The 27,485-nt window shown below is 49.5% G+C and overlaps 1 protein-coding gene across 4 annotated transcripts in view; it reads left to right on the top strand.

Moving 5' to 3' along the window:
* Window positions 1-27,485, top strand: part of POLD4 (DNA polymerase delta 4, accessory subunit) — a 709,379-nt gene that overhangs the window by 399,143 nt on the left and 282,751 nt on the right. For 3 of the 4 annotated variants that reach the window (XM_078658940.1, XM_078658888.1, XM_078658908.1), the window contains one exon: window positions 23,245-23,330. The exons of the other annotated variant lie outside the window; for it this stretch is intronic. In XM_078658940.1, the coding sequence (XP_078515066.1) occupies window positions 23,301-23,330 (30 nt within the window). In that variant the 5' untranslated portion in view covers window positions 23,245-23,300. The remainder of the gene's footprint in view (window positions 1-23,244; window positions 23,331-27,485) is intronic. 4 annotated transcript variants of the gene reach the window in all.

Here is a 27,485-nt window from a genome sequence, read left to right as displayed (position 1 = left end):
TTTCCTGGAACCCCCAGGTGAAGAATTACACAAGCGCTCCTGAATGGCGCAGTCTGAGACAATGTAGCGCTTCAGCGCGGCTTGCCTCCTTGAAGTCAGCTGAAACAAAGTATCGCTTCAGCGCGGCTTGTCTTCGTGAAGGCAGCTGAAACAAAGTATCGCTTCAGCGCGGCTTGTCTCCGTGAAGTCAGCTGAAACAAAGTATCGCTTCAGCGCGGCTTGCCTCCGTGAAGTCCGTGAGGAGAGCTCCGAAGGGCAGCTGACGTGACAGTTTCACAAGCACTCCTGCCCGGCTCTTCTCCGGACATGCAGGTCTCGGCAAGCGGGTGTTCCAGTAAGATTCTGTAATCCGAAGCACTCAGCCGGCGGGAAACGCGAGGTTTAAGCGTTTTCCCCCGGAAGTGCTTCTGTGCCTTGCTGCCCGGTGACTAGACCGGGTACTCGACTTCCGCCGGAAGTGAGTATCCCGGCCTCCCGTGTGTGTCTGCGGGAACGGCCGGCCGCGGCAACGCCGCGAGCCGTGACAGTACCCACCCCCAGAACAGAACCCCCCCAAAGCCACCCCCGAAGTCAGAAAAGAGAGACAGGGCGAGGACACAGGGGATGACGTAGATGGAAAGCACGGACCAGAACAGGAGCATGGCGTACATGGGACAAGGGCTCCCAGGATCGTTCATCGGGACCGTACCCCTTCCAGTCCACAAGGTAGAACAGCTTGCCCCTGGTACGACGGGACCCCAAGATAGCCCTGACTTCATATTCAACATGGCCCTCCACCACCACCGGAGAAGGGGGAGACGGAAGAGAACCGCCAGACTGAACTGCCCGCAGCAGGGAGACGTGGAAGACCGGATGGATTCTCATGTGCGAAGGCAGGGACAGCTTCATGGCCACAGGGTTGATTACCTTCTCCACAAGAAAGGGACCCACATAACGTGGCAACAGTTTTTTGGGCCCATGCACATTCAGGTGCCGAATAGAAAGCCACACGCTATCGCCTTTGCGATACGCGGGTTCTCGTTGTCGGTGTGCATCAGCTCGCTCCTTGTAGGTGTCCTTTGCCTTGGCCAACTCGAACTGTGCCTTTTGCCAAAGGTTGCGCAGTGTCTCATGGTAAGATCGCACGGTGGGTAGGAGGCTGTCCTGAGGCTCTTCCCATGCCGACGTGCGGGGATGGCGGCCATGGAGGCAGAAGAAAGGGGACATGCCGATGGCCGAATGCTTGCTGTTGTTGTACGCATACTCTGCCATCCATAGCACTTCGGACCATTCCTTCTCGACTGTCAGCAGGAGACAACGGAGGTACTGTTCCATGGTGTGGTTTGTTCTTTCGGCCTGCCCGTCGGTCTGGGGGTGGTATGCTGAGGAGAGACGTATGTCCATGTCGAGTATCCTGCATGTCTCCTTCCAAAAACGGGACACGAATTGCGATCCCCTATCCGTTATGACCACGGACGGAATGCCATGGAGACGAACCACCTCTTGTACGAATATCAAGGCCAGTTCGGCCGCCGTGGGTAGTTTCGTCAAGGGAACGAAATGTGCCATCTTGGTGAGGTGGTCCACGATAGTGAGAACCGTGGTGTGTCCTGTTTTGGTGAGTGGGAGCTCAACCACGAAATCCATGGAGATGGTATGCCAGGGAGAAGGAGGCACAGGAATGGACTGTAAACGACCAACCGATGGTTCGGATCTGTTCTTGCCAAGCAGGCAAACGGCGCAGTTCGTCACGTGTGCCTTTGTATCCGTCACCATCGTTGGACACCAATACTGCCTCCGCACAAGATCGAGCGTTTTGTGGTAACCAGGATGGCCGGAGAGAACATGATTGTGACACGAGTATAGGGCCTCTTTTTGTTCGGGTACCCCGGTTAGATGTGTTTGGTTTCTTGTCCCTCCTTCTTCGTCCCCTGTCGAGACAACGGGATCGGACCGTTTCTTGTCTGGTTCTGCCTGGCCGCTGGAACGAACAGGAGCGATGATGCCCTGGAAGTGTTTCTCCGGTAAGATTAGGCCAGGCTCATGGTCTTCGGCGTTTTCTTCCGTTTCAGCCAGCCGCGACAGCGCATCTGCTTTGGCGTTGTCTTTCCCTGGCCGGAATGTAATCATGAAGTCGTACTCGTTGAAGAATAAGGTCCATCGGAGCTGTCGGGCTGTGAGGGCACGTGCTGATCGTAGAAACTGCAGGTTTCTGTGGTCTGTATAGATGGTCACCTTATGTTTCGAGTCCTTCAGGAAGTGTCGCCATTCCTCGAATGCGGTCTTGATGGCTTGTAGTTCCCGATCAGACACGGTGTAGTTGCGCTCGGCGGGTTGGAGTTTCTTGGAGTGAAAGGCCACGGGATGCAGTCGGCCCGTCTCGCAGTTCCGTTGTGAGAGCACACCGCCTATGGCGTCCTTAGAAGCATCAGCCTCTACAATGAAAGGCTGCTCGGTGTCAGGGTGCACCAGAACCGGGGCCATGGTAAACTGTCTCTTTAGTTCCTGGAAGGCGTTGTCTGCTTTTTGGTCCCAATCAAAACGAACTCCCTTGCGCAGCAAGCGCGTAATGGGAGCCACCATCTCAGAGAAGCCTGTGATAAAACGACGATAATAGTTGGAAAAGCCAAGGAACCGTTGGACGCCCTTCACAGACTCAGGTGTAGGCCAAGACAGGATGGCTTCCACTTTTTTGTTGTCCATTTGAATGCCTGCCGGTGTGATGATGTGCCCCAGGAACTCAACCGATGTGACGTGAAACAGGCTTTTTTCTAACTTTACGTACAGACGGTGTTTCTCCAGTTGCTGTAGGACTGAACGTACATGATGGACGTGCTCTTCGTTGGTTTGTGAATAAATCAGGATGTCGTCGATGTAGACGATACAAAAGACGTCGATGAAGTCTCTCAACACCTCATCAATAAAAAACTGGAATGCGGCGGGGGCGTTGCAGAGTCCGAAAGGCATGACCTGGTATTCGAACAGGCCGAACTTCGTCCGGAAGGCGGTCTTCCATTCGTCACCCTTCCGGACTCTGACAAGATGGTAAGCCCCCCGAAGGTCCAGTTTAGTGTAAATGGTGGCGTTTTTGACCTGGTCCAAGAGGTTGGATATCAACGGTAGCGGGTACCGTTTTTTAATCGTGATGGTATTCATCGCACGAAAGTCGATGCAGGTCCTCAAATCCCCTTCCTTCTTTGACACGAAGAAAAGAGGAGAGGAAACCGGAGATCTGGAATGACGTATGAAGCCGTTGTCTAGGTATTCGTCCAGATAGGAGCGGAGGTGGATGTTCTCTTTTTCTGTGAGCGAGTAGATCCTGCTGCATGGCAACGTGGAGCCGGGAATCAGATCTATGCGGCAGTCAAAGGATCGATGGGGTGGCAAGGTGTTGGCTCCCTTCTTATCGAATACCCCCGCTAGGTCCTGGTATTCTTTCGGTATGGTTCCTTGGGAAACCATTCCCATCCCTACTACAGGTAACGAGTGTGCCTGTATGACACGAGGACCTGCCAGGTTGACATCTGCGTAACAGGTGCTATTGCAGTGCTCCGATTCTAGATGGACGGTTCTGGTCACCCAATCGATGCGGGGATTGTGCTTCACCAACCATGGCAAACCCAAGATCACCTTGAACTGAGGGGCATCTATGACGTCGAAACTTATGGACTCGGTGTGGTTGTTTGAGAAGACCATTGTCAAGGTTTCTGTTCGGTGTCGAATGGGGCCGGAAGTAAGGTCCGTTCCGTCAACGGCCTTGACGGGTTCAGGTTGGGCCTTCGTCACTGTGTCGATGCCCAAGGCGCGGGAAAACGCTGTATCGATGAAGCAGCCTGTCGCCCCGGAATCCAACATGGCGGTCACCACCCAGGTTCTGCCCGCCAGATTCCGTAAGGACACGTCCATGCCGACGTGATGACTACCGTCGTATACCACAGGGATCGCAGATGTGCATGACGAAGAACCCAGAAGACGGACCCCTGTGTCTACTGGGTTTCCTCGTTTCCCGTCTTGTCTCCCTTGCTGATGGGCAACACGAACGGCCTTCTGCCTCGTGGTCTTGAGGGCTTAGCAGGGCATTCCCATACGAAGTGGCCGCTTTTGCCACAATACAGGCACTGGTTCTGCTTCCTCCTTTTTTCCCGTTCTTGACTGGTCAGGGGTCCTCTGACGCCTCCGATCTGCATGGGTTCGGACGCTTCTCCCTGGGGAGCAGGTACCTCTTTGGCTTTCTCGACGCCCTTGTCTCCGATGGGCAAGAGACGGTTGTCGTTCCCTTTTCCCCTGTCGGTTTTTCTTTCCTGTAGTCGGAAGTTCATTTTCACCACCATGTCAATGAAAGGGCCTATAGCTTCGGGCGGATCGGGATACTGCGAGATGAGGTCCTTCAGGTCATCCCGTAACCCCCGATAGAACACAGATACTTTCTTGTCCTCTGGCCAGTGGGCCTCGATGACCAGCCGGTTGAACATGGTGATGTGATGGAGCAAGTCCTGGTTGCCTTGCTTGAGGCCGAGCAACTCGTTGTCTGCAGCCTGCACGAAGGTATGGCGAGCGAACATACGCCGCATAGTTTCCTTAAACGTAGGCAGGTGGTTAAGCATGGGATCGTCGTTCTCTACCAAGGATATGGACCACTGAGCCGCATCCCCGCCCATGTAAGATAGTATGTAGGCGACCATGGAAGCATCATCGGGAAAGGCCGCAATTCTAGCCATGAAATGTAGTTGACATTGATGGATAAATATTCCGTACTTAGTACTATCTCCGTAGAAACGTTCGGGTGGTGCCAACTGCACCGGATGGGGAGTGACGACCTGGATGGCTGTGTCTTGGTTCGTGGCGGCGGAAGGACCCCCAAAGGTGAACGTTGGTTGTCTCAACAGGCCGTCTTGTCTGGCTCTGGGGCTGGGAGTAGTACCCCAAGGATTCGTGACCCCGGCTGCCATTTGACCCTGTAGGGCCGTTATGTCCTGGCGGAGGGCGAGGTTCTCTGTTTGCATGGCAGCCAGCATGACTGCGATGTCTTGCAGAGTGACTTCCGGATCGCTCATGTCGTCTGGGCGGAATAGTTTTCGTGGGCTTCGGATTCTGTCAAGTCTGCCCCACAAGTCTTACCTTTGCTTGTGGCGCGATTCCGCAGAGACGACAAGAGCACCCGTCCCTGTACCCACCTGACCCTCGTGGACGACAATACCCAGCAGGGATGAGATGGACGCAGGGATGGGAGCCAGGGTGTAGGGTTAAGGATGGCGTGGAGCTGGTGGGGCGTCCCGGTGTCAACTGGAAACCAAATAAGAAAGATCAGAAAGTGAAGCAGACCCGAAAAGGAACCACCCCCACATACACACACAGGACCAGTTACCCCTTGAGGACTCACCAAGGCTCCCGAAATGAAAGGTCCCCGATGAGTACAGCTCCGGATGTGAATAGCGAGGAAGGGCGCTCCTGCGCGTTATCGCCAAGTTCAAACTAAAGAAAGCGCTCCTGCGCGTTTCACCCAAGCTAAAACAAAAGGAAAAGCGCTCCTGCGCGGGTAGCTGAAAATTGGAAACAACCACTCAACTTGTGGTATCCCTGGTAAGGTACCCGGGTCTGTAGGCTGAGTTATTCCCTATAGCGCTCCTGCGCGGTGGGAAACCTAAAGTATAACACCCAAAACACAATCCAGATTCAATTAACACCCTTAGGGCGCTCCTGCGCACCAAGGGTTATGAAAACGAAAAATGGGCTTTTTCCTGGAACCCCCAGGTGAAGAATTACACAAGCGCTCCTGAATGGCGCAGTCTGAGACAATGTAGCGCTTCAGCGCGGCTTGCCTCCTTGAAGTCAGCTGAAACAAAGTATCGCTTCAGCGCGCTTGTCTCCGTGAAGTCAGCTGAAACAAAGTATCGCTTCAGCGCGGCTTGCCTCCTTGAAGTCAGCTGAAACAAAGTATCGCTTCAGCGCGGCTTGTCTTCGTGAAGGCAGCTGAAACAAAGTATCGCTTCAGCGCGGCTTGTCTCCGTGAAGTCAGCTGAAACAAAGTATCGCTTCAGCGCGGCTTGCCTTCGTGAAGTCCGCGAGGAGAGCTCCGAAGGGCAGCTGACGTGACAGTTTCACAAGCACTCCTGCCCGGCTCTTCTCCGGACATGCAGGTCTCGGCAAGCGGGTGTTCCAGTAAGATTCTGTAATCCGAAGCACTCAGCCGGCGGGAAACGCGAGGTTTAAGCGTTTCCCCCCGGAAGTGCTTCTGTGCCTTGCTGCCCGGTGACTAGACCGGGTACTCGACTTCCGCCGGAAGTGAGTATCCCGGCCTCCCGTGTGTGTCTGCGGGAACGGCCGGCCGCGGCAACGCCGCGAGCCGTGACAGAAGGCTCTCAAGCAATTGTTATTCCATGGTACCGAATCATTAATGTCCTTTCGAGTCAACCTCAAGAGTGGATTTGCTTGTAAGGAAAAATTTGGGATCCACTGTCGATAATAGCCGACCATTCCCCAAAACATGCAGACTTCTTTCTGTGTTTTCAGAGTTCCCATTTGCAGAATCACTTCTATGCGATCTGGTGACACCCTTAGTTTTCCCTTTTCAATTCAATGACCCAGATACTGCACTTCTGTTTGACAATACTGAAGCTTGTTTGGAGACACCTTCTGTCCATTCTCTGCCAAATGATTTACTGTGTCGACCCTACAAGCATCTTCAATCTCTGAGGCGACCAAAAGGTAATCGATATATTGCACCAGGACTAAGCTCTCGGGCATCACTAGCGCTTCCAAATTTGTTTTCAAACATTGACTGAAGATAGAGGGACTTTCTGTATACCCTTGAGGGATACAACACCATGTTAACACATGGTCGTCGACCTATTTGCAAATAAATATTGACACTCTTCTGTTTATGGGGATCCACTGGGATAGATGGTCTCCAGCCTCCCGTTGGGGGCTGGCGGCACCCTATGCCGCGACAGGTACTTCAACGTTACTGAGGTATGGGGGGGGGAGTTGGGAGGATGCAGGGGAGTTGAGGGGAATGTTATCGGTTCAAAAGGTTTGGGGATGGGGACGGGGGAAGGGGGAGCGGGGAGATTGAAGGGAAGTGGGGGCGGATTGCACTACACACGGCTGTCTCGCTTGTTGCTTCGAATGTGGTTGTGCCTACTATGCTCATTGTTGACTCCACTGGTATGCCTGCGATTGGATGGCGGTTGAGGACCCCGGACGGAGCCTGACTAAAGCCTCAATGAGAGTGATGAGTTGGAACGTGCGGGGGATGCTAGATAAGATAAAAAGAGGTACAGTATTACGACAAGGGAAGAGAGAAAGAGCAGACATTCTCCTGCTACAGGAGACACATCTGTTGGGTAACAAGGCGCTCAGTCTGACACGCTATGGTTATGATCAGGTCTTTCATGCCGTGTTTGTGAGGGGGTCGAGAGGGGTGGCGATTCTGGTTCATCGCAGATTGTCTTATGTCCACTCCACGCAATGGATCGATCCACAGGGTCGATATGTGTTTATTAAAGGGACGATAGGCACGGAGTCGCTTGTACTCGGGAGCGTCTATGCCCCGCCTCCACTGCAGTGGACATTAATTGAGAAATTGTTTACAATATGGGCCGAAATTCCGGATAGCCTCGCAGTGATAGGAGGTGATTGGAATGATGTAATGCAATGTCGATTAGACCGTTGCAGACCGGGCAGTGAGCAACATGCAGACCCACCCACCAAATTGAGTAACATGGTACAGGGAATGGGTTGGGTGGACACGTGGCGTTATCTACACACACATGATCGAGAATACACATATGTGTCGGCTGTACATAAATCCTTTTCTAGACTTGATTACATCTTTGTCCCCCGCGCCATGATAGGGAGGGTCGACTCGGCGACCATCTTGCCCCGCGGACTGTCAGATCACTCCCCCGTTACAACTGACGTTATATTAGATAGGGAGCGACAGGCATTTCGGTGGCGCCTCTCCACTTGGAATTTGCAACAGGAGGGCTACCAGCGTCATATGGGAAAGGCTATAGCCCTTTATCGGGAAGAGAATGTAGGCACGGTGCCGGACGTGAGAACGATATGGGAGGCCTTGAAACCCAGGCTTCGTCGGGTAGATATTGCTTGGTGCGCGGAGGCAAGACGGAAACGTAAGGAGGAGCTGGTGAGAGCCGCAGCGGAGGTGGAGAGGTTGGAGACGCGGTGCGGAGCTGCGCGTGACGGGGGGAAGTGGGACAGCTACTCCTGGCCCAGCAGTCCTACGCGTCCATGCTGATGGACGAGGCTCGACAGGTATGGCTGGTGACCAGGAGCAGAATCTATCAATGGGGGGATAAATCGAGCACTATGCTGCATAGGCTCTGCCAAAATACGTTTCAAGCGCAGGCGCTGCCGGGCCTTAGAGATGACACGGGGGCGCCAATCGTAGCCCCAAGGAAGCTAGCGGACAGTTTCGCCCAATACTTTGCGGCCCAATATGCCCCACAGGAATGTTTCCCGGAACTGGACGTCACCAAATTCATTACGGACCTTCCGCCCTGTGGGCTCCCACAGGAGGCGCGAGACCGTCTTGAGATTCCACTGTCGGCCGAGGAACTGGGTACGGCCGTGGGTGAGCTCAACGCTGGTAAGGCCCCTGGGCCAAACGGGTTCCCGGCCGAGTTCTTTAACGGGTACCATCTCCAGTTGGGATCCCATTATAAAGCGGCCTTAGAAGCGGCGAGGGATCATGGTCTCCTGCCAGCAGACTGGCGGCATGCAGAAATCGTGGTGTTCTGTAAACCTGGAAGACCCCCAGACAGACATGAGTCCTATCGGCCTATTTCTCTCCTAAATATCGAGGCCAAGATACTGGCTAAGGCGCTCGCAAATCGACCCCTCCCCTGTGGAGAAGTGTGGCTCAGGGGTTAGAGGCAGCAGACCCGGAAGCTGAGATCGGTCCTGGACCAGGGTTCAATTCCCCGCCTCGGCGGGGTCTTGGGCTAAAAAAAAAAAAAGTTCCATGGACTTGATAATTCTCGCCCCGGTGCCTCCTCGACTCACGGGTTCACACTCTGCGACTCTGGGCAATAGCTTGCTTAATCTCCACAACGGCCCCTCGCGGCGGGATGCCTGACTTTCACCTTGTGGATACCCTGCTATCTCACAGGGGAATACCAGGAAGGGTTCCCTAAGCAAGCGCCGGGAAACCCACTGCGGGTAGCTGTGCGCTATATAAGCTCAACTACATTTACATTTACATTTACATTTACATCGCAGACCTGATCCACCCGGATCAGGCCGGATTTATGCCGCGTAGGGCGACGAGACACAACATCCGACGTGCTCATGTGGCAGTAGAGGCCATGGGAAGAACTGGGGCCCAAGCGGCACTGCTACTGGCCGACATTGACCGGGCCTTTGATTCTCTAAGCTGGGTTTACCTGTTTGCCCTCCTCCCGCGTCTTAATCTAGGGCCGCATTTCATGTCATATCTAAAGTTACTGTATACCGGTTTGACCGCCTCGGTGAGGGTGGCGGGAGCAACGTCGGCGGCCTTCCAGATAGGGCGTGGCACCCGACAGGGATGCCCCCTCTCGCCATACCTGTTCGCTCTGGCTATGGAGCCGTTGGCCGCATGGGTGCGGATGGACGCGCAGCTGCGGGGATTCGAATGGGAGGTGGGACCGACAGACAGAATTGCACTCTATGCAGACGATGTCCTGTTCTTCCTCACGAATGTGAATCGGTCGGGACCTAGGGTCCTAGAGATAATGAAAGTCTTTGGTGAAGTTTCGGGACTGTATCTGAACCCGCGTAAATCCACCCTTTGGGTGCTAGGTGACCGTACGGGGATTGGGGCATGGGCATCAATGCTGCAAGTGGCAGTGGGGGGCCTTAAATACCTGGGAGTGTTTCTGACGGTCTCGCCAGCTGTGGCTTGGGAACGAAACATAATGCCGGTCTGGGACAAGGTCCAGACTGAGATGAAGTCTTGGTCCCGTATGCCCCTCAACCTCTATGGCAGATCAGCTATTTTCAAAATGGTTGCCTTCCCGCGCCTCCTCTACCAGCTGCAAAATCACCCCTACGCGATCCCGCCGCAGTGGTACCGGCAGGTCAACTCGGCTCTGGGTCAGTTCCTGTGGGCGGGGTGGGGGGGCGGCACGAGTGGCCTTGCGCACTTGCTTCTTGTCCACATACTGTGGAGGCCTAGCGACCTCCGATATGTTATCCTACTACCAAGTGTCCCATCTACTAGTTTTAAATGAATGGTGGTACGGAGACAGGAGGGACCCAGCGTATGCCCTCGATAGATATCTGATGGACCCGGATACGCTCCATACTATTTTATACTCCGCAAAGCTGAGAAGGGGGCTGCCATGGGCAACCCAGGTGGTGTTTCAGATTTGGCGACAGTCGCTGCGCCGTATGGGATGGTGGGGGAGACTGACAGAGGAGACCCCGCTCTGGAATAATGGACAACTGCCGGCATTGGCATCATTGCAGGGTTTCCGAGGCTGGGACTTGATAGGAATTTCCACACTGGGACAGGTCCTGAAGGGCACGGTACTCAAATCCTTTCAAGAACTTAGTGCAGAATACAGTATGCCCCGCACGCAGTTTTTTAAGTACCTACAGCTCAGACATGCCCTTACGCCCGCGTTGGAGGGACTTGACTCCGTGCCTGAATTCAGTCCAATAGAGGCAAAGATATTCATGGGGGACCAAGAGGATAAGAAAATATCCAGAATTTACCAAACACTAGTTACACACTGCTCCTCCAACTTCCAAACACTACGGGACCGCTGGGTGGAGGATGTGGGGGACTTGGAGGAGGAGGATTGGAGGGAAGCCCTCGAAGCTCCTAGAGGAGCGGCTATTGCCATGCGCCTGCGCTTTATACAATTCAAGTACCTACACAGGGCCTACTACACTAGGGAGCGATTGTGGCGGGCGGGTTTGATTGAGTCTCCACTGTGCCTAAGGTGTGGACACGAGGAGGGTACCTTCATTCATACTGTGTGGAGCTGTGCACGCCTGGCTGGGTTCTGGACTGGGGTGTGGGACTGTCTGTCGGAGGTGCTGGGCTGGGACCTACCTCGTACCCCCAAATTGGGATTGCTTCATGTGCTTGAGGGCGTGGGTGGCAACATCTACAAGAGGCATTTACTATTACTGGGTCTTACAGTAGCTAAGAGGGACGTAGCTCAGGCTTGGAAAGATCCCAGGGCCCCCAAAGTGGTCACATGGCAGAAAGACAAGAAATTGAAGCGGGTAAGCCTCAGACTTGTGCTCTCAAGTCTGAGGCTTACCCGCTTCAATTTCTTGTCTAGTATTAACCCAGGTGGTCTTAGGGCAGACCGCTTTTTGAGAGCACGCCAAGCATCAGAACATCGAGAAAAGGAGTAAAAACTGCTTAACACCGGGAGTGCGCTTGTATTTCCATATTGCTCACATGGCAGAAAGGCCTGGACTTTTGTATGGGGCTGGAGAAACCGATATTTGAGGCCCGGGGCTGCCCTAAGAAACATCACAAAATATGGAAACAGTGGGCGGATTACAGGGGTATTTGGTTGGAACCCCCGACGCTACCGGATGCGGATGGGGGGTTACAATGATGGTGTCATGGAGGCGAAATCATCCACATTATGTTTTCTACAGACTACAGATTTTCCAGAGAATTGTCGAGACGTTGTGCAGGGTGGGAGGGGGGAGGACAGGAGCTATAGGGGTGGGAGAAGGGGGGGTTTGGGGGGGTGGGGATTATGTATTAACTTGTTTTATGGATCATTGACTATGCTAAGATGTACTTGTGGCAGCTCCTCCGGGGTATGGAGTGCTGCGTCTTCTACCAGATCTATTAATAAAAAGAGTTTTGAAGAAAAAAAATATTGACACTCTTCATGAAGTGGTATGGAGAAAAATACCTGACATAAATCGATGACGGTAAACCACTCTGCCTCGCATGGTATCTGAAATAATATAACAGCTGGATTCGGTACCACAGGACAACATGGGGTCACAATTTCATTGACCCTGCACAAATCCTCCACTATTCTTTACTTGCCACTAGGCTTCTGTAGTCCCATTATAGGTGAGTTACAGGGACTTCCTCTTATCTTCTTCAGAATACCTTATGCAATCATAGACTCGATTGCAGGTCGTATTCCAGCCACAGTTTCAGGAGTCAATTTATACTGCGGGGTTGGGGGAATTCAGCGTTTGGTTTGACCTGTATCTTGACAGATTCCACCCCTCGGATCAATCCTATCTCCTCACCCGTGAAATCCCACACTTTCGGAGAAACTGAATCTCTCAAATCATGGGGTAAGTCCTCTGTCGTGAGAACCACAGATATTTTGGCACACAAGCTCATGTTGACCATTTTAAAATCAGTATCGTCATCATAGGTTTGCAACTCTACACCTCTCAGAGTGCAAGATATAGTACAATTTACCTTACATAAAAGGTCTCGTCCCAATAGACAGACTGGGCTTGAATCACACACCACAAATTGAAGTTTGTCTTGGAATTCATTTGTCAACGGATTAGTCATTTTCAAATTTGTAACTCCCACCACTTGAATCGATTTTCTTGAAAGGGATAAATTAGGGACCACTTCCGTCCTTACTGTGGAGCGCGCAGCTCTGGTATCTAACAAAAAGGTAACAGGATACTCATTGACCACTGCATCTACAATTGGTCCACTCTGATCTATTTCTAGAGCAGCACCCAAAGTGCACTCTCCCTGCACCCACCTCTGACACTCATGAGGACTTAAGGGGCATATTACCAAGGGCCATATCGCCGTTTTAGCGGGAATTTTTCCCGCTAAAGCGGCGATAATTTTATCGCCCTATTATCTAGCTGTCGCTAACATCATTTAGCGACAGCTAGTAGGAGATAGCGATCATCTTGGTTCCCGCTTTGCATGTCAGCGATATTTATCACTAATGACATGCAAAGTGGGCGTGCCAAGATGTTAGCGACTGGAAACAGTCGCTAACATCGCTATCTCCTATTACCTACTTTTGGAAATATTCGCGCCAAGAGCGAATATCTCCAAAAGCTAATGCCTGCCCAGAGCAGTTCTTAGCCATGTTATCCAAAGGTAGGTGGATAACATGGCTAAGAGCATTTGCTCGGTAATGCATGAATATCGCTAACTTTTCAGCGATATTCATGCATTTCGGCCGATTTTTATCGCTTTTGAGATAAACCTTGATAATAGCAAGGTTTATCTGCGATAAAAATCGGCGAAGCTCGGCGATAATAATATTGCCGCTAAGCCAACATAGCGATAATTATCGCTAGTTGTTGGTAATATGCCCCAGAGTTTGGTCAAATCTGTCTTGTATCTCAAAATAAGGCATCTGATGATATACCTGATTACTCATGGGTATTCTTGGAGTCTGAGGTATCTGCATTTGGGACTCACAACCTCCCCCATACATGAATCTAGGTCTTGTCACCATGTTCAAACCCTCCGATGTCAGTCCCTCTCCCTCATATTGCATTTGATTTAGTGGATTCAATCGACACTTGCACATCCAATGCCCGATTTTATGACAATAATGACAGGCAGTGACGTTCTTTTGATTTGCTACCCAATCACCTCCCATACCGGCATCCATACCCCTTTCTCTTCCCTGTCCAGGTTGAGGTACCGTCTGTTGATTCATTCCTCTACCACTTTCTCTTCCTCGACCCTTCGCTCCTCCAACCCCTTGCATCCAATCAGGCCTTTCCGCATTCCTCAACTGTACCAACATTAATTTCTCTTTTGTTTTCTTTTGTGCTGTCTCTACCTGTTCACTGCAGTACTTTGCATAACTCTGAATTTCGTCCACTGACTTATTCTGCCAACATATCAAGTGATGCTGTATCATCAAACTAATATCAGATTTCAATCCCAACACAAACTTCGAAACAAACTGTCCCATATCTTTTGCCTCAATGGTGTCCAATCCACTATGTTGTTTAAAGGGCACTAAAAGTCTCTCATAATAGTCATGTACCAACTCCTTAGGATCTTCAGTAGTACGATCGATTTTAAGCCAATCAACAGTCTGAGGGGTCACTTTAGACTGCAACCACGTAATCACTTGTTCATATTTCTTCATTACCTCAGCCGAATGACCATGAGTCACCGCATCTCTAGCCGGTTCTGCAGCAGGCCAATCAAAGGCAACCTTGCATGCTGTCCATAAATCAGCCGGAACCACTATGTCAAACAAGGTATTCAAATCAATCCATAACACCTTTGAAATCTTGGCAAACCGGTCAATCTGTTTATACCAGTCAGCAGGTTTTTCCATCAGCCGAGGAAAATCATTAGTAAATGCTGCCAAATCATCCCTGCTCCATTGCACATGTACATACCCTCTATTTTGTACTTCTCTCAGAAGATAATTTCCTGCCACTCCCGTCCCTCCACCCTGAGGTGGAGTGTCTCCCATCACTTTCTTGGCGCTTTTCTTTTTAGACCACCTTTCTTCCCATTTGTCTAATTCTCTCCATGGTCGCATTGCTATTATCAAGTCTCTAATTTGTGTCTTTAATCCTGTTGTTCGCTTTTCTTCTAAATCTTGATCAGTATAATTCAATCTACAGCTTCCCTGCATTACCTTTGTCTTGGTCAAGTACACCTCATACCTTCGTGCCAACTGTACCAATGCTTCGTGAGCTCGCTTAGCCTTTTTAATAACGTCCTTAGCTACAAATAGCAATTCACTTGGGTCATATGTTTCAATTCTTTCCAATGGCAGATTGCCTTCAATCACTTCATCTATTTCTGCTTTCAATCTTACCACATCTATCAATGGTGCTTTCATTGCAATTTGTATAATTCTCTGACCTCTTTCACTTCCGGATTCTTCCCTGCCACAACTTTGTGCTCTCCTTGGACCTACACTCTCCATTCTCAACACTGGGCGACTTTCTCTTTCACAACTTCGACTTCTCCAATGGTTACCCTCACATAAATTCTGTGGTTCGAACGGTACTGTATGTGTTTCTCGTCTCTTATCCAGTTCCTCTCTCTGTATCATTGACTCCCTCACTGGTGAAACCCACATTCTGATATCTGATCTAGAATTTGCAAAAGCTCCTGTTCGTCCTCGTTTCGACCCACTGTTCATTCTTGATGGATCAGCCGTAGCTGGCAGTGGAGAACTAGCTTCCACTGGCATCTGAGCCATAGCTGTTCCACTCATTGTAAGACTCCCTCCAGAGATAGTCTCTTCTCCTTCTCCTTCTCCTGCTTCCGGTTGATTTCTACCTGTCCTCTATCTAGGGTTATATATTGAAACTACAGGTCCAATTGTAACTGGTACCGTAAAAGCTTCTGGCAATCGCATGGTAAATGCTGTTTCATCTGGCTCAGGAGCTGCGTACCCTGCTCCTCCAGATCATCCTGGAATTCTTATTCCCACTGACATTCTCCCCTGTTGTCCTCTCCTCTGAACCCATTCGTCCCACTCCTAAAGCTTCTTCCAGTTTCTGTGTTTTCTCCTGCTCCAACCTGGAGTCACAAGGTGGAGGACATTCTGCTAGCAGTCTTTCAAGAAAACTATCATCTGTATCACTGTCCTCTGTCTCTCCTCTATCCTTCAGACCCTCCTTTTAGCAACCCGAATGGATATAAGCGCTCTCCCTCTATGGTGTCTACTCTCCATCTTTTTCAATTGTGCATCCCACCTGATATGCCTTCATTGCCTTTTTCATTCTTCCCTGTGATGCTTCTCTCCTATTTGCCATTGCTGCTCTCATCCATGCATCTACTGCTTCAAATTGCGTTGGTCTTGGTGGAGGTTTCAGAGAAGACATCACTCCTCTCAGCCGGTACAGCACCTCCATTCGAAATGACCTATAATGAGGGAAAGCTCCAAGCCCGTATCCTCCTCCATACAGGCTTCAAAAGAACTTTGCGATAACTTCGGCAACTTCTTCAATGATAAGAACATGAAAATTGAACTTTCATTGGACATCAACAACACGCATTTCACGAAGAGCATCTCGGCTGGATCGAATCATCTTTCTCCTGGTTCCTCCTTCAATTCCTGGCTAAGCTTCCGCCCCATTCAGGAAACTGAGATAGTCAGGCTGACCTCCTCCTCCAAACCCTCAGCGCATGTCCTAGACCTCATTCCTTCCCTACTGACCAAAAAACTGAAACACACCTTAACGCCTCTCTGGAGCACAATCATAAACAGCTGAAAAACAGAGTCGTTCCAGACTGCCTTAAAATGGGTCAAGTTACACCCCTGTTGAAAAAACCTGACATAGATGTTACAGACCTGAACAACATCAGACCTGTGTCGAACCTCCCCCTTCTTTCAAAAACCCTAGAAAGATACGTATTACATAAACTAACCCAACACCTCGACAACATCAACCTCCTGGACCCCCAACAGTCTGGCTTCAGAAAAGGCTGTAGCACAGAAACCGCGATCCTCAACATCATCGACGATATCCACGGTTCACTAGACTCTGACCAATGCTGCCTCCTCATTCTTCTTGACCTCTTGGCAGCTTTTGACACTGTAGATCACAAACTCCTCATAAGTGCCCTCCAAGAAAGAGCTGGTCTTGGCGAGGTAGTACTCAAATGGTTCTCCTCCTTTCTACACAATCGCACTCAAAAAATAAAAATAAAAAACTTCACTTCTGACCTCCAACAAGTCAATAAAGGCGTCCCTCAAGGCTCAATGCTATCACCGCAACTCTTTAACATTACATGGAACCGCTCTCCAAACTACTTAGGAAAGCCAACATACGCTCCCATCTCTACGCTGATGGCACCCAGATCTGTCTGGAAACCACTTCTCTCAAAGACATTCAAAGATTCAATGATGTACTGAGAGATATCCAATACTGGCTGACATGCAATCACCTTAAACTAAATCCCGACAAGACGGAGATACTCCTCATCTCGAACAAGGAAGATAACCCCCAAATTGCAGAATGGTTAAAAGCCATTGATGCGTTCAATGGCAATCTCACTCTAGCAGACTCTGTCAACTCTCTAGGCATGAACATGACGAGACATATTAAGAATTCGGCCAAAAGTGCTTTCCTTAACCTCAGACTTCTGAACAAAATGAAACCCTTCATTCCGCCCAGTGATCTCAAACAGGCCACACAATCACTAGTACTGTCACGACTGGACTATGGGAATGCAGTCCTCTCTGGAGTTCCTAAAGTGCATTTGGCTCCCATCAAGACAACGCTGCATGCGGCTTCCAGAATGATCACCGGTATCAAGAAATTCGAACATATCTCACCTGCACTCAGAGAACTTAAGTGGCTTCCAGTCGAAATGCGGATCAGCTTCAGAACAACCTGCCTCACCCATAAAGCCCTTCACACCGGCAAACCCGAATACCTGGCGAAAAAACTCAAAAAAGCCTGCCAAACCAGGAACCTGAGAAGGGAGTATAATCTAACACTAAACAGCCGCCAAACACATCTATGTTTTGTCTTCACGTCATAGCACGCATCCACACGCAAACACCTATATGTTCAATGTTAAATGTTTATTGTCGTTTGTAGAAACGTGGGGCAGAAACAAGTATAAATCACGTATCCCTACTGGCTCGCCCGTGTAACTTCCTATTCATTATATGTTACAACGTTTTATATTTTTGTGATGTGCAAAATACCAACAGGAGGAACCTCTTTAATATCGAGCGGCGAGCCCCATTTCAGAATGAAAAAGTTTGCTGCCTGGACAGTGTAATAAGCTGCAGATGGTGAGAACTCCCCTCCTGGATAGGAGTTGGGCGGTGACTCCCCTCAACATCGCAGCAAAAGTTACAATAGTTTGCCTGACACGCCACCAGTTTCTGAAGGGGAGAGCAGCTCACACTTTTATGACTGTTAAAACCATGGATACCCGCATAGCTCCCTGTGACAGATCATATCATGTAGACATTTAAAGTGAGGACGATATTATACACACAATAAATGCAGTTTTTTGGGACAACTTGATGTCTTCCTATGACATAATACTTGTGGAGGTTGATTGGCCTTCCCCATTTATCCTTGCATCTCCACGAGATGAGGATGTAATTCTTCATTCTTTTTGCAGTATAACCCCGCTGAGACTTAGCACGCTTATGCTTCGGAGTGGGCTTTAGCCTTAACCCCTGCTTGTATCGCAATCAGGCTGGTTTGGATAAGGATTCTCCTTTGCTTGTTGTACCTCTATAGTCAACTCCGCGGCCCCAACCTCAATATCCCATTAAACATGATGCTTAAGTGCCCGTTAGATACATTCTCACTCAATTGGAACATCAAGGTGTTATTGAGCCCTGTGTCTCTTCAATGAATAAACCTTTTTTTCGATATTGAAACCGGATGGTTCATATCGTACTGTTTTGAACTATAGACATTTGAATAGTCATGTCCATACCTGCGCAGTACAGAACACACATAGTACAGCATTAGTAAATAATATTGTGCGTAAGAAATTTAAAACCACTTTAAACATTTCGAATGTTTTTTTCAGCCACACTTTGGCTCCGGAGAGCTGTGACTTGACCACATTCATAGCCTTCGGCAGTCAAAGACGCTATGCGAGATTATCTATGGGATATAAGAATAGCCCCTGAGTTTTTGCTGCACTTATAGTACCGCTTTTGAATGAAATTAACCCTGATGCATTTTCATATGTCAATGACATTTATATGACAGATAATGAGTTAAATCCTCATCTGGCACATATGAATCGCATTTTGTGAGCTTTTGGCCGCTGTAGATTATGAATTCAATTTCGGAAAATCTCATATTGCATTTTTGACTGTTATTTTCCTTGGTTATGAGTTGACCAACGAGGGTAGGGGGTTAGCACCCCACTTTTTGAAGAAGTGTTCTCAATTGCAACCTCCAACTACCCTATAAAAATTACAATCATTGCTGGGTTTCCCGAATTTCAGCAGGACCTACATTCCAGATTATGCTCAGTTTATCAAACCAACTACTTTGATACATCTTTCTTTTTTGTCTTCCAGTTGGCTCACAGAACACACAACAGTACTACGTTCTTTGAAGTCTGATTTGCGTGAAACGCAATACTTGCAAACTAGAGTGAATACTACCAATTTAGTCATACGGATTGTACCACGGGCAATCGGTTTCACTTAAGTAACGTTTAATGAAGGCGGTGGACATCCTCATGCTTCAAGAAACCCATTTGCAAGGCCGACACGGCCCCTTCCTCACCCGCTATGGTTACGGTGCTGTCTGGCATTCTGGGTTTTGTAGGGGGTCCAGAGAGGTGGCCATTCTGGGGCATCATGCTCTTCCCCTAGTGGTGAGTAAGGTGACACATGACCCTCAGGGCTGCTTTATTCTTTTGGAAGGAACCCTTGGGGATCACCCACTTAACCTTCTGTCTGTCTACTCCTCTCCTGCTCTGCTGGCTCCTACACTCCGTGGACTTACCCCGCTGATCACGGCTTTGCCCCTAGGACTGACTGTGGTGGGGGGCGACTTTAATGCCATTATGGATCCGGGACTTGACATTGCGTCCTCTCCTTCTACCTCCAGGATTGCTCAATCCGATCTCCTCTCTTCGTGGGCGGCCAGTTTGAGTCTTGGGGACGCCTGGAGACTGTGGCACCCGACTGCTAGGCACTACACCCACACTTCTGCCTCTCACCACACTCATGCACGCCTAGACTATGCTTTCCTGCTGGTTCAGGACTGCCGAGCGCTCCAGGCGATCTCTATCCTCCCAAGGGGCCTGTCGGACCATTCCCCAGTGCTACTTCATGTAGGGGCCCTTCCCCCATCCTCCTGGCCGCTCTGGCGACTCAATGCTTGGTTCCTCCAAGATGAGGAGTTCAAGGACAGTGTTGGTGCTGAACTTGGTGCCTACTTTGCCAATAACCAGGGCTCTGTGTCCTCCTCTCGCACCCTTTGGGAGGCTGGTAAGGCCACTATTAGGGGGTTTGCCAAGGGCCAGCTGAAACTCGCCCGCGAGGCACGTGATTCCCAGCTAACACAACTGGAAGCACAGGGCACTCTGATTGAGACGCTGGACCCCGGGGATGGATTTGAAGTCCAAGAGTAGAGGCTGGCGTTCCTGCGAGATGAGATTCGGCAGACCTCCCTGGAAGCTGCAAAGCTTCTTTGGCGTTCGTCTGTAGCTCGAGTATATGGCTGGGGAGACACAAATGGGAAGCTCCTCTATCGCCTCACCACTTACCCCATGGCCAACCGTATCATACCTGAAATGGCGGACATAGACGGAACGCTCCACCGTGCGCCGGTGGCAGTGGCCTAATGCTTTGCCTCTTACTACGCTACTCTATACTCGGTGCTGCCACCTGGCCTTTCACTCTCTGACCTCCTCCAACGGGAGGAGCTCCCTCTTCCGCGCATTAGTGAATCTGACGCGGCTGCGTTGGATCTCCCGCTCTCCCCTGAGGAGGTGTCTGACGCTTAATTAGCGCTTGTCGGCTGGTAAGACTCCTGGGCCGGACGGACTCCCGCTGGAGTTTTATTCGTCCTATCGCAACACCCTGCTTTCACCTCTATTAGCCATGTACAAGGAGGCGGTGGAGTGCGGCTCATTTCGTCCAGAGACGGACCTCGCTACCATCGTAGTGATCCCTAAGTCCCAGCCCCCCTAGCAGCGCTGCTCGGATTACTGTCCCATTTCACTTATCAATACGGAGCTCAAGATCTTTGCTTCCGTACTGGCCAATCACATACGCCCGCATTTAACTCACCTTGTACACTCTGACCAATGCGGCTTTATGCCTCTCCGAGGGACTAGACACTGTATCCGACGCCTTCACCTTGCCCTTGCGCATCAACACCTGCTGACTCCCTACTTGTCCCTTCTCCTTATTGACTTTGAGAAGGCTTTCGACTCTGTCGACTGGAGCTACTTAGACGCGGTGTTGGACCAGATGGGCTTTGGCACTCCTTTCCGCAATCTGGCGTGGTTACTATATCGCCGTCCCCGGGCGTAGGTCCTTGTTAATGGTGCGCTGTCCCGCCCCTTCCCCACTGGATGGGGTACGAGGCAGGGCTGCCCTCTGTCCCTGATCCTTTTTGCTCTAGCTATGAAGCCATTTGCTTGCCTTGTCCGCAGCGACCACTCCCTGACTGGCTGGAGATGGCCTGGCCTAGCGGAAGAGGATAAGATCGTGTTATACGCGGACGACGTGCTGCTGTTTCTAGCTGACCCTGCTCGCTCTGGACCTCGCTGCCTTCGGGCACTGGCCATTTTTGAACAAACATCCAGCCGATGGCTAAACCCGTCCAAGTCCGTCCTCGTCCCCTTACATCTGTCACCCGAGTGCTTTGATTGGCAGTCGTCGATTCCACTTCGGCGGCGTTCTTTCAAGTACTTGGGGATTTCGATCTCCCTTCTGCCTGACCTTGCATGGGAGCTCAACGTCACCCCGCTGGTTAAGCAGATCCGCGCCGAGCTCCTTAAGAAGGGCACATTGCAGGATCGCCCTAAACAAAATGATGATCCTCCCCCGTTTTTTGTACATGATCCAGAACACACACCTCTCCCTTGCTAGATCTTGGTTCCGGGAGATGGATGGCATGGCTACGAAATTCCTTTGGGGGGTCGAAGGTCCAGGCTGTCCCTGGCCCAATGCCGAATCCCACCTTTTGATGGAGGTCTTGGAATGACGAAACTCTACCTCTACTACTTAGCGACTTGTCTACTCACGATTCATGATTGGTTCAATGGCGGCTGGTCCGACCCGGCGTATTGCCTGAAGCTACACATCCTGGGCTTCTCCTCTATCCAGGGGATGCTTTATGGGGCTACGGTTCCTCGTGCTCTTCCCGAGGTCACACGCGGAGCATTCTTGGCTTGGCACGCATCATTACGACATACTCAATGGGTGACAGGCTAGGCATTCCCTCCCTCCCAATTCTTTCGCTACTTACAGCTGCACCACGCCCTTTACTCCCACATTCCAGATGGCACCTCTCTACCCGAATATAGCCCGCCTAAGGCGCAAGTCCTGACCGGGGGATCTGGGAAGGGGTGGAGTCTCTCGAATCTACTGCTTACTCGTCAACAATACCCCCAACTACCTTTTCCTGCTCCGAGAAAAGTGGGAGGGCTGGCTCGGGGTTCTAGAGGATGAGGATTGGAGAGATGCCCTGTTGGCCACTAGGACGATTGCGGTATCAGCAAGACTGCGCCTGGTCGAAGTCTATTTTTTGCACGCCGCCTACCTTACACCTCTGTGTCTCCACCATGCTGGGCTTCCCCCCCGATGCTAATTGCCCCCGCTGCTCCCACCCCCGCGCTGACTTTTATCATATGGTGTGGCTCTGCAATGCAATTCAGGGGTATTGGGAATTGTTAACACAAGACCTGACAGGGGTCCTGGGCTGGTGCCCCTTGATTCCATGCGTGTTCTGCTGGGCGTCACCGACGGTCTGGACGATTCCAGGGCAGAGAAGCTCTTCCTCAATCTCTGCTCACTGGCTGGACATCGCCCCTCCCACTCGACGGTGCTGGCGCCGGGGGGTGGGCAGGAGCGGCCTCTATACATAGCCAGGGGGTGCCCCGAGAAATTCCATTGCATGTGGGGAAAATGGGTTGGGGTAATCGACGAATGAGATGATGTGGTCCGCTCTCCAGGTGTACATGGATATGCTATTCTGGATTTCTTTTCTGTGATCTTGATGTCATTGCGATGTGTTTGTCCCCTATCCTGCTAATGTACTATGTAGCTCTAAATGGTGCAGTTTGTTGACGTATTCAAATTAAAAACCCAATAAAATTGATTGTCAAAAAACATTAAGTACACATTTTCCAAACAATTATTTGGGACGTTAGGGAGGTGATATTGACGATGTTTGGCCAGAATTTACTTATATGTTTGTGGTTCCCACAGCCATAATAGTCAGTTAATATGGTTTAGTGTGGGTACCATCATCCTTCAAATAGCCATTTATCTCTGACTCTTTACATTTAAAGTAGATGGTTATTTACTAATATGTTACATAATATTGGTAAGAATGATGATACAACATCTATTTATGAGGAATTTACATAGCACTGAACAGTTACATAGGCAAGTTTAGATCTATGTGGTGTGGATAATTACAACACAGCAGTTTTTAAGTTAGAAGTGACTGAGATCGATGAATAGAAAGTTATATAACTATACATAATATCTGTGGTATTTCTGCTTTTTTCCATGGAAACTATGTAGACAATTTAAGGTGACAATTGACGTTATGTTAATACATCTGACCTCTCTGTTTTGGCGATGTGGAATCTCATTATTAAAATGTTTGATATTTCAGAATTTGGGAGCATCATAAAAACACTCTCTACTGGAATAGAAATACTGCGAGTTGTGATGCGATACATTTTGTGCCATACATTCAAGGTATGGTTTTTATTGTTGTATATATTATTGTCTGGGGTCTTTTGTATATATAGATGATTTGTTGTTGTTTGATACACGAATATGCTGTTGAAATCTAATGTTGACTCTAGCAATGGAATCATAGAAGAACATTTGGTTAATGAATGATATTAACATTTGTTTGTTTTTAGTTATCCAACGCTGGAAAGAATCATATGAATCACAATATGCATAATCATGAAGTGGTGTTAATTTATAAATATATTCTGTCATGTATTTATTTGCTTTGTGTTAAAAATGTGTATAGGCTCCTCGTTTTAAAATATATGTATTTTATGTATTTCCTTAATGGCCCTGAAGAAGTCTCTCAGTAGACGAAACGCGTTGGCTATGTTTTGTGGAATTGTGTAGTGAATCTATTGATGAACAATAAAGTGAAAGCTGCATTTGAAAATACACACTACGGAGTTGGACAATTCTTCTTTATTGTGCTGTTGATTTGTGGACTTTAATATGATAAACTAATATTGATGCATAAGAGTGCTGGAACCTTTTGCTGTGCCACCCCAGTTTAGACTTGGCCATATGCAAATCAGTCTTGACCCTGTGCCTCATGGGAACAGTCCATCCCGAACTGCCAAGCCAGGTCCTCCCTGGACCGGAAATCAACATCCTAGGACCGGTTTCGGGGTTTCACCCCTCTTAAGCCAGGATAGCTTGATTCCAGTGGCACAGTGAGCCCGGGAGCCACGTCTGGGCATACCTGGCGCACCTAGGGCGAGAAAGCAAAAGACACACAATTGATGGACTGAATGCAGAACAAATCCAAACATTCAAATCCAGTCGAAAGATCTGGGTTAAATTAATCATTATTTTGCTCACCATGCCACCCCAGTTTAGACCTGGCCATATGCAAATCAGTCTTGACCCTGTGCCTCATGGGAACAGTCCAGCCCAAACTGCCTAGCCAGGTCCTCACTGGACTGGAAACAAGCATTCTAGGACCGGTTTTGGGTTTCACCCCTCTTCAGCCAGGATAGCTTGATTCCAGTGGCACAGTGAGCACGGGACCCACGTCTGGGCATACCCGGCGCACTTAAGGCGTGAAAGTAAAAGACACAATTGATGGAAAGAATGAAGAACAAATCCAAACATTCACCCCCTAAAAACGATCTGGGTTAAATCCATCATTCTTTTGCTCACCATGCAACCCCAGTTTAGATCTGGCCATATGCAAATCAGTCTTGACCCTGGGCCTCATGGGAACAGTCCAGCCCGAACTGCCAAGCCAGGTCCTCCCTGGACCGGAAACAAGCATCCTAGGACCAATTTTCTCTTCAGTCAGGATTGCTTGATTCCAGTGGCACAGTGAGCCCGGGACCCAAGTCTGGGCATTCCGGTCCTAGGATGCTTGTTTCCAGTCCAGGGAGGACCTGGCCTGGCAGTTCGGGATGGACTGTTCCCATTGGGTACAGGGTCAAGACTGATTTGCATATGGCTGGGTCCAAACTGGAATGGCATGGTGAGCAAAAAACGATGGATTTAGGCCCAGATCTCTATACTGGGGTGATTGCATGACATTGTTCTGTGTTCTGTCCATCAATTGTTCTTTTTGCACACGTTCTTGTTGGAGAGGGCTGGTCGTCTCCACCCCCATAGGCCTTAAGCCGTTGCTAGCAGCAGAATTGTCAAACAAGGGGGATGAGGATTTTAAGGTCACCCACGGTTGGCAATGAAGTGCCTGCATGGACTCATGAAGTGGATCGGGCAAGGGTCGGTTGGTAAAAGCCCCGAGCCAACCATCACTTTCAACTCCTTCCACTCCATCAGCACACACCTTCGCCTGTTCCACTTCCTGCCTTAAATGCCAATACCGCTGAGAAAACTCTCCCCATTGAGTAAGGCTCCCGAAGTGCTCCTTCTGATGGTCGAATTTCTCGATCGTGGGCCATGCAGGATCAAGTCAATCTACTGACTCTATGGTCACAAATCTATTTGATAGTGGTAAGTTGAAAAATAGCGGACTTGGTTGATCCCGACCCAAAATAGTATGTTGCTTGTTTTGATTCCACATCCCCACCTCATGCCACCCCAACTTCTGTTTTGTGGGACGAGCCCAAGGGGTGAAAATTGCCCAGCAGAAAGGACCTTATGCCCCCCTCCTGCCTGTGGTGGTTCCGGTCTAGGAGAGCGTGTACAACAGATGGGTTGCTGAAGTTAATCACAATGCAATTCAAAGGCACATTTTTCGACCTCCAGTGCACACATCCCACCCTGCGTGTCATAAGGATTTCGCCTGCATCTATATAAGAAATTTGCCGCCACTTGGCCAGCCAAAATATACACTTGTTCGTCAGTTCAATATGTGATTCCCTATGTCCCTTATTCAACTCTGGTATTCCAGTTAAGATAATGGCTTATGGGGTTGAGGCCGGGGGGAGGGTGAAGCATGGCAAAGCCAGCCTCTCTTCGCTGGCTTCTGCTCGTGAAACAAACCCCTCATCAGCCCTATGACTGGTCCCCTGTTGAGGCAAGTTATCACATACTGCTGGGCTTGCTGGGTAGGCCCCGCGTTTGTTTCCAGTCCATGACTAGGCCCCTGACGATGTGTACTATAATTTGCTCTCGGCTTTGCTGAGTTACCATTCTTTTATTTACAACCTCCTGAATAATCTGGTTTGGGGTTATGATTGAGGTCAGGTTGTTTATAGATATGGGTTCCAACCTAGTATTGGGATGAGAAGCTTGTAATACCAGGTAATTTGCAGACTCGGCCCCGCTTAGGATTGCTTCTGTCTTGCCTACTCAGGTCTCAACCAAGTTTGCAAGCATATCCACCCGTGCCATCAGAGTGTTGAGTTCATCCTTAACAATAACCCTTACTTGGACCTGTAGATCCACCACCAGGTTAGTCACCCAAGCTGACTGCTCTGTGCCTACATGTGAGGAGCCACCTGACCCTCCCTCCTCAGAGTCACCCTTAGCTGAAGGCTCTACAACACGGTTCTTGCGTTTGGTCCCCACGCTTACAGCAGGTTTGGGTTTCCATTTTCTAGCAAGGCCTGAATGAGCAACCTCCGGATGAAAGTCAGCGCTGGATGTTTCACATACCATTGCACAAGTCCTTGGCTGGTGCTTCGAAGAGTAAGAGGCCAGGAATGCCGGGTGTTGTGGTTCCCCCGGGTCCCCGTACACAAAAACGGTCTTCCGCGCTAAAGGAGGCTCCCTGTGCTTTAATTCGCCTCAGGGCACGTTCAAGTTGGCACATTGGTGGTGTTGGCGGCTCACGGGCCGCAAGGAATGCCGGGTTTTGTAGTTCCCCCGGGTCCCGGTACACAAAAACGGTCTCTATTGTGTGTTTTTGTAGTTTTACTATGAACACTCGAAGATATTCTAAGAATTCTGTATACTCATTTTAGTCAGACCCTTCAGAATTTCACGATATTGCATTTCGCGGTTTGCCGCGAAATTGGCACTTTTGTAAAAATGCCGCAATTTTTACATAAGTGCCTGCGAAAATGAAGGAATGCAGGGAGAAGGTTATTCTTCACTTGTCAATATCCTCTCTTCTGTAGTTGTGGCTGCTGACCAAAGAAATATTTGTATTGTGGCCAATCAGCCCGTGTTGAAATATTTATATTTTAAATATTTGTTTTTTAAAGGGATCCACAAGGCCTAGGGATTTGTAATGCTTTCCTAAGGCATTAATAGTAGTTTTAGCAGTAAAGCGTTCTGACCATGACACCGGGTTGCATTTATTTTTCAACATTACCTGTAATGTAACACACATTAATTGGCTTAAAGGATGTTACCATAGGTAGATAATTTCAGGTCTGATGCGGGATATGAAAAGGTTTGCCCAAGACAGGGGCAGGTGAACATGAAGGCAAGGCATAGTCTGGGAAATAACCCGCTAGCGAGTGCAGCTGTGCACACTATCCAAGCACAGTATCACGGGCATTCGAAGGTGGTTCAGGTATATCTATTTCTTGCTAACAATATACATAACAGCTAAAATAGAAAGCCCTTTTTAATAAACCTTTCAAATTCAGAAGTTGCTTTAATATATGAAGGTATGGCTTTCAAGATATATTTTAAATACAGGCACATTGGACATGGAAGGTGAGGGGGTAACATGTCCAACTAGAGCATGGGCGTCAATTCACTAAAATGCTA

The sequence above is a fragment of the Lissotriton helveticus genome, chromosome 1_1 (assembly GCF_964261635.1).
Source record: "Lissotriton helveticus chromosome 1_1, aLisHel1.1, whole genome shotgun sequence".
NCBI lineage: Eukaryota > Metazoa > Chordata > Amphibia > Caudata > Salamandridae > Lissotriton > Lissotriton helveticus.
This window is presented reverse-complemented; position numbering and strand designations above follow the sequence as displayed.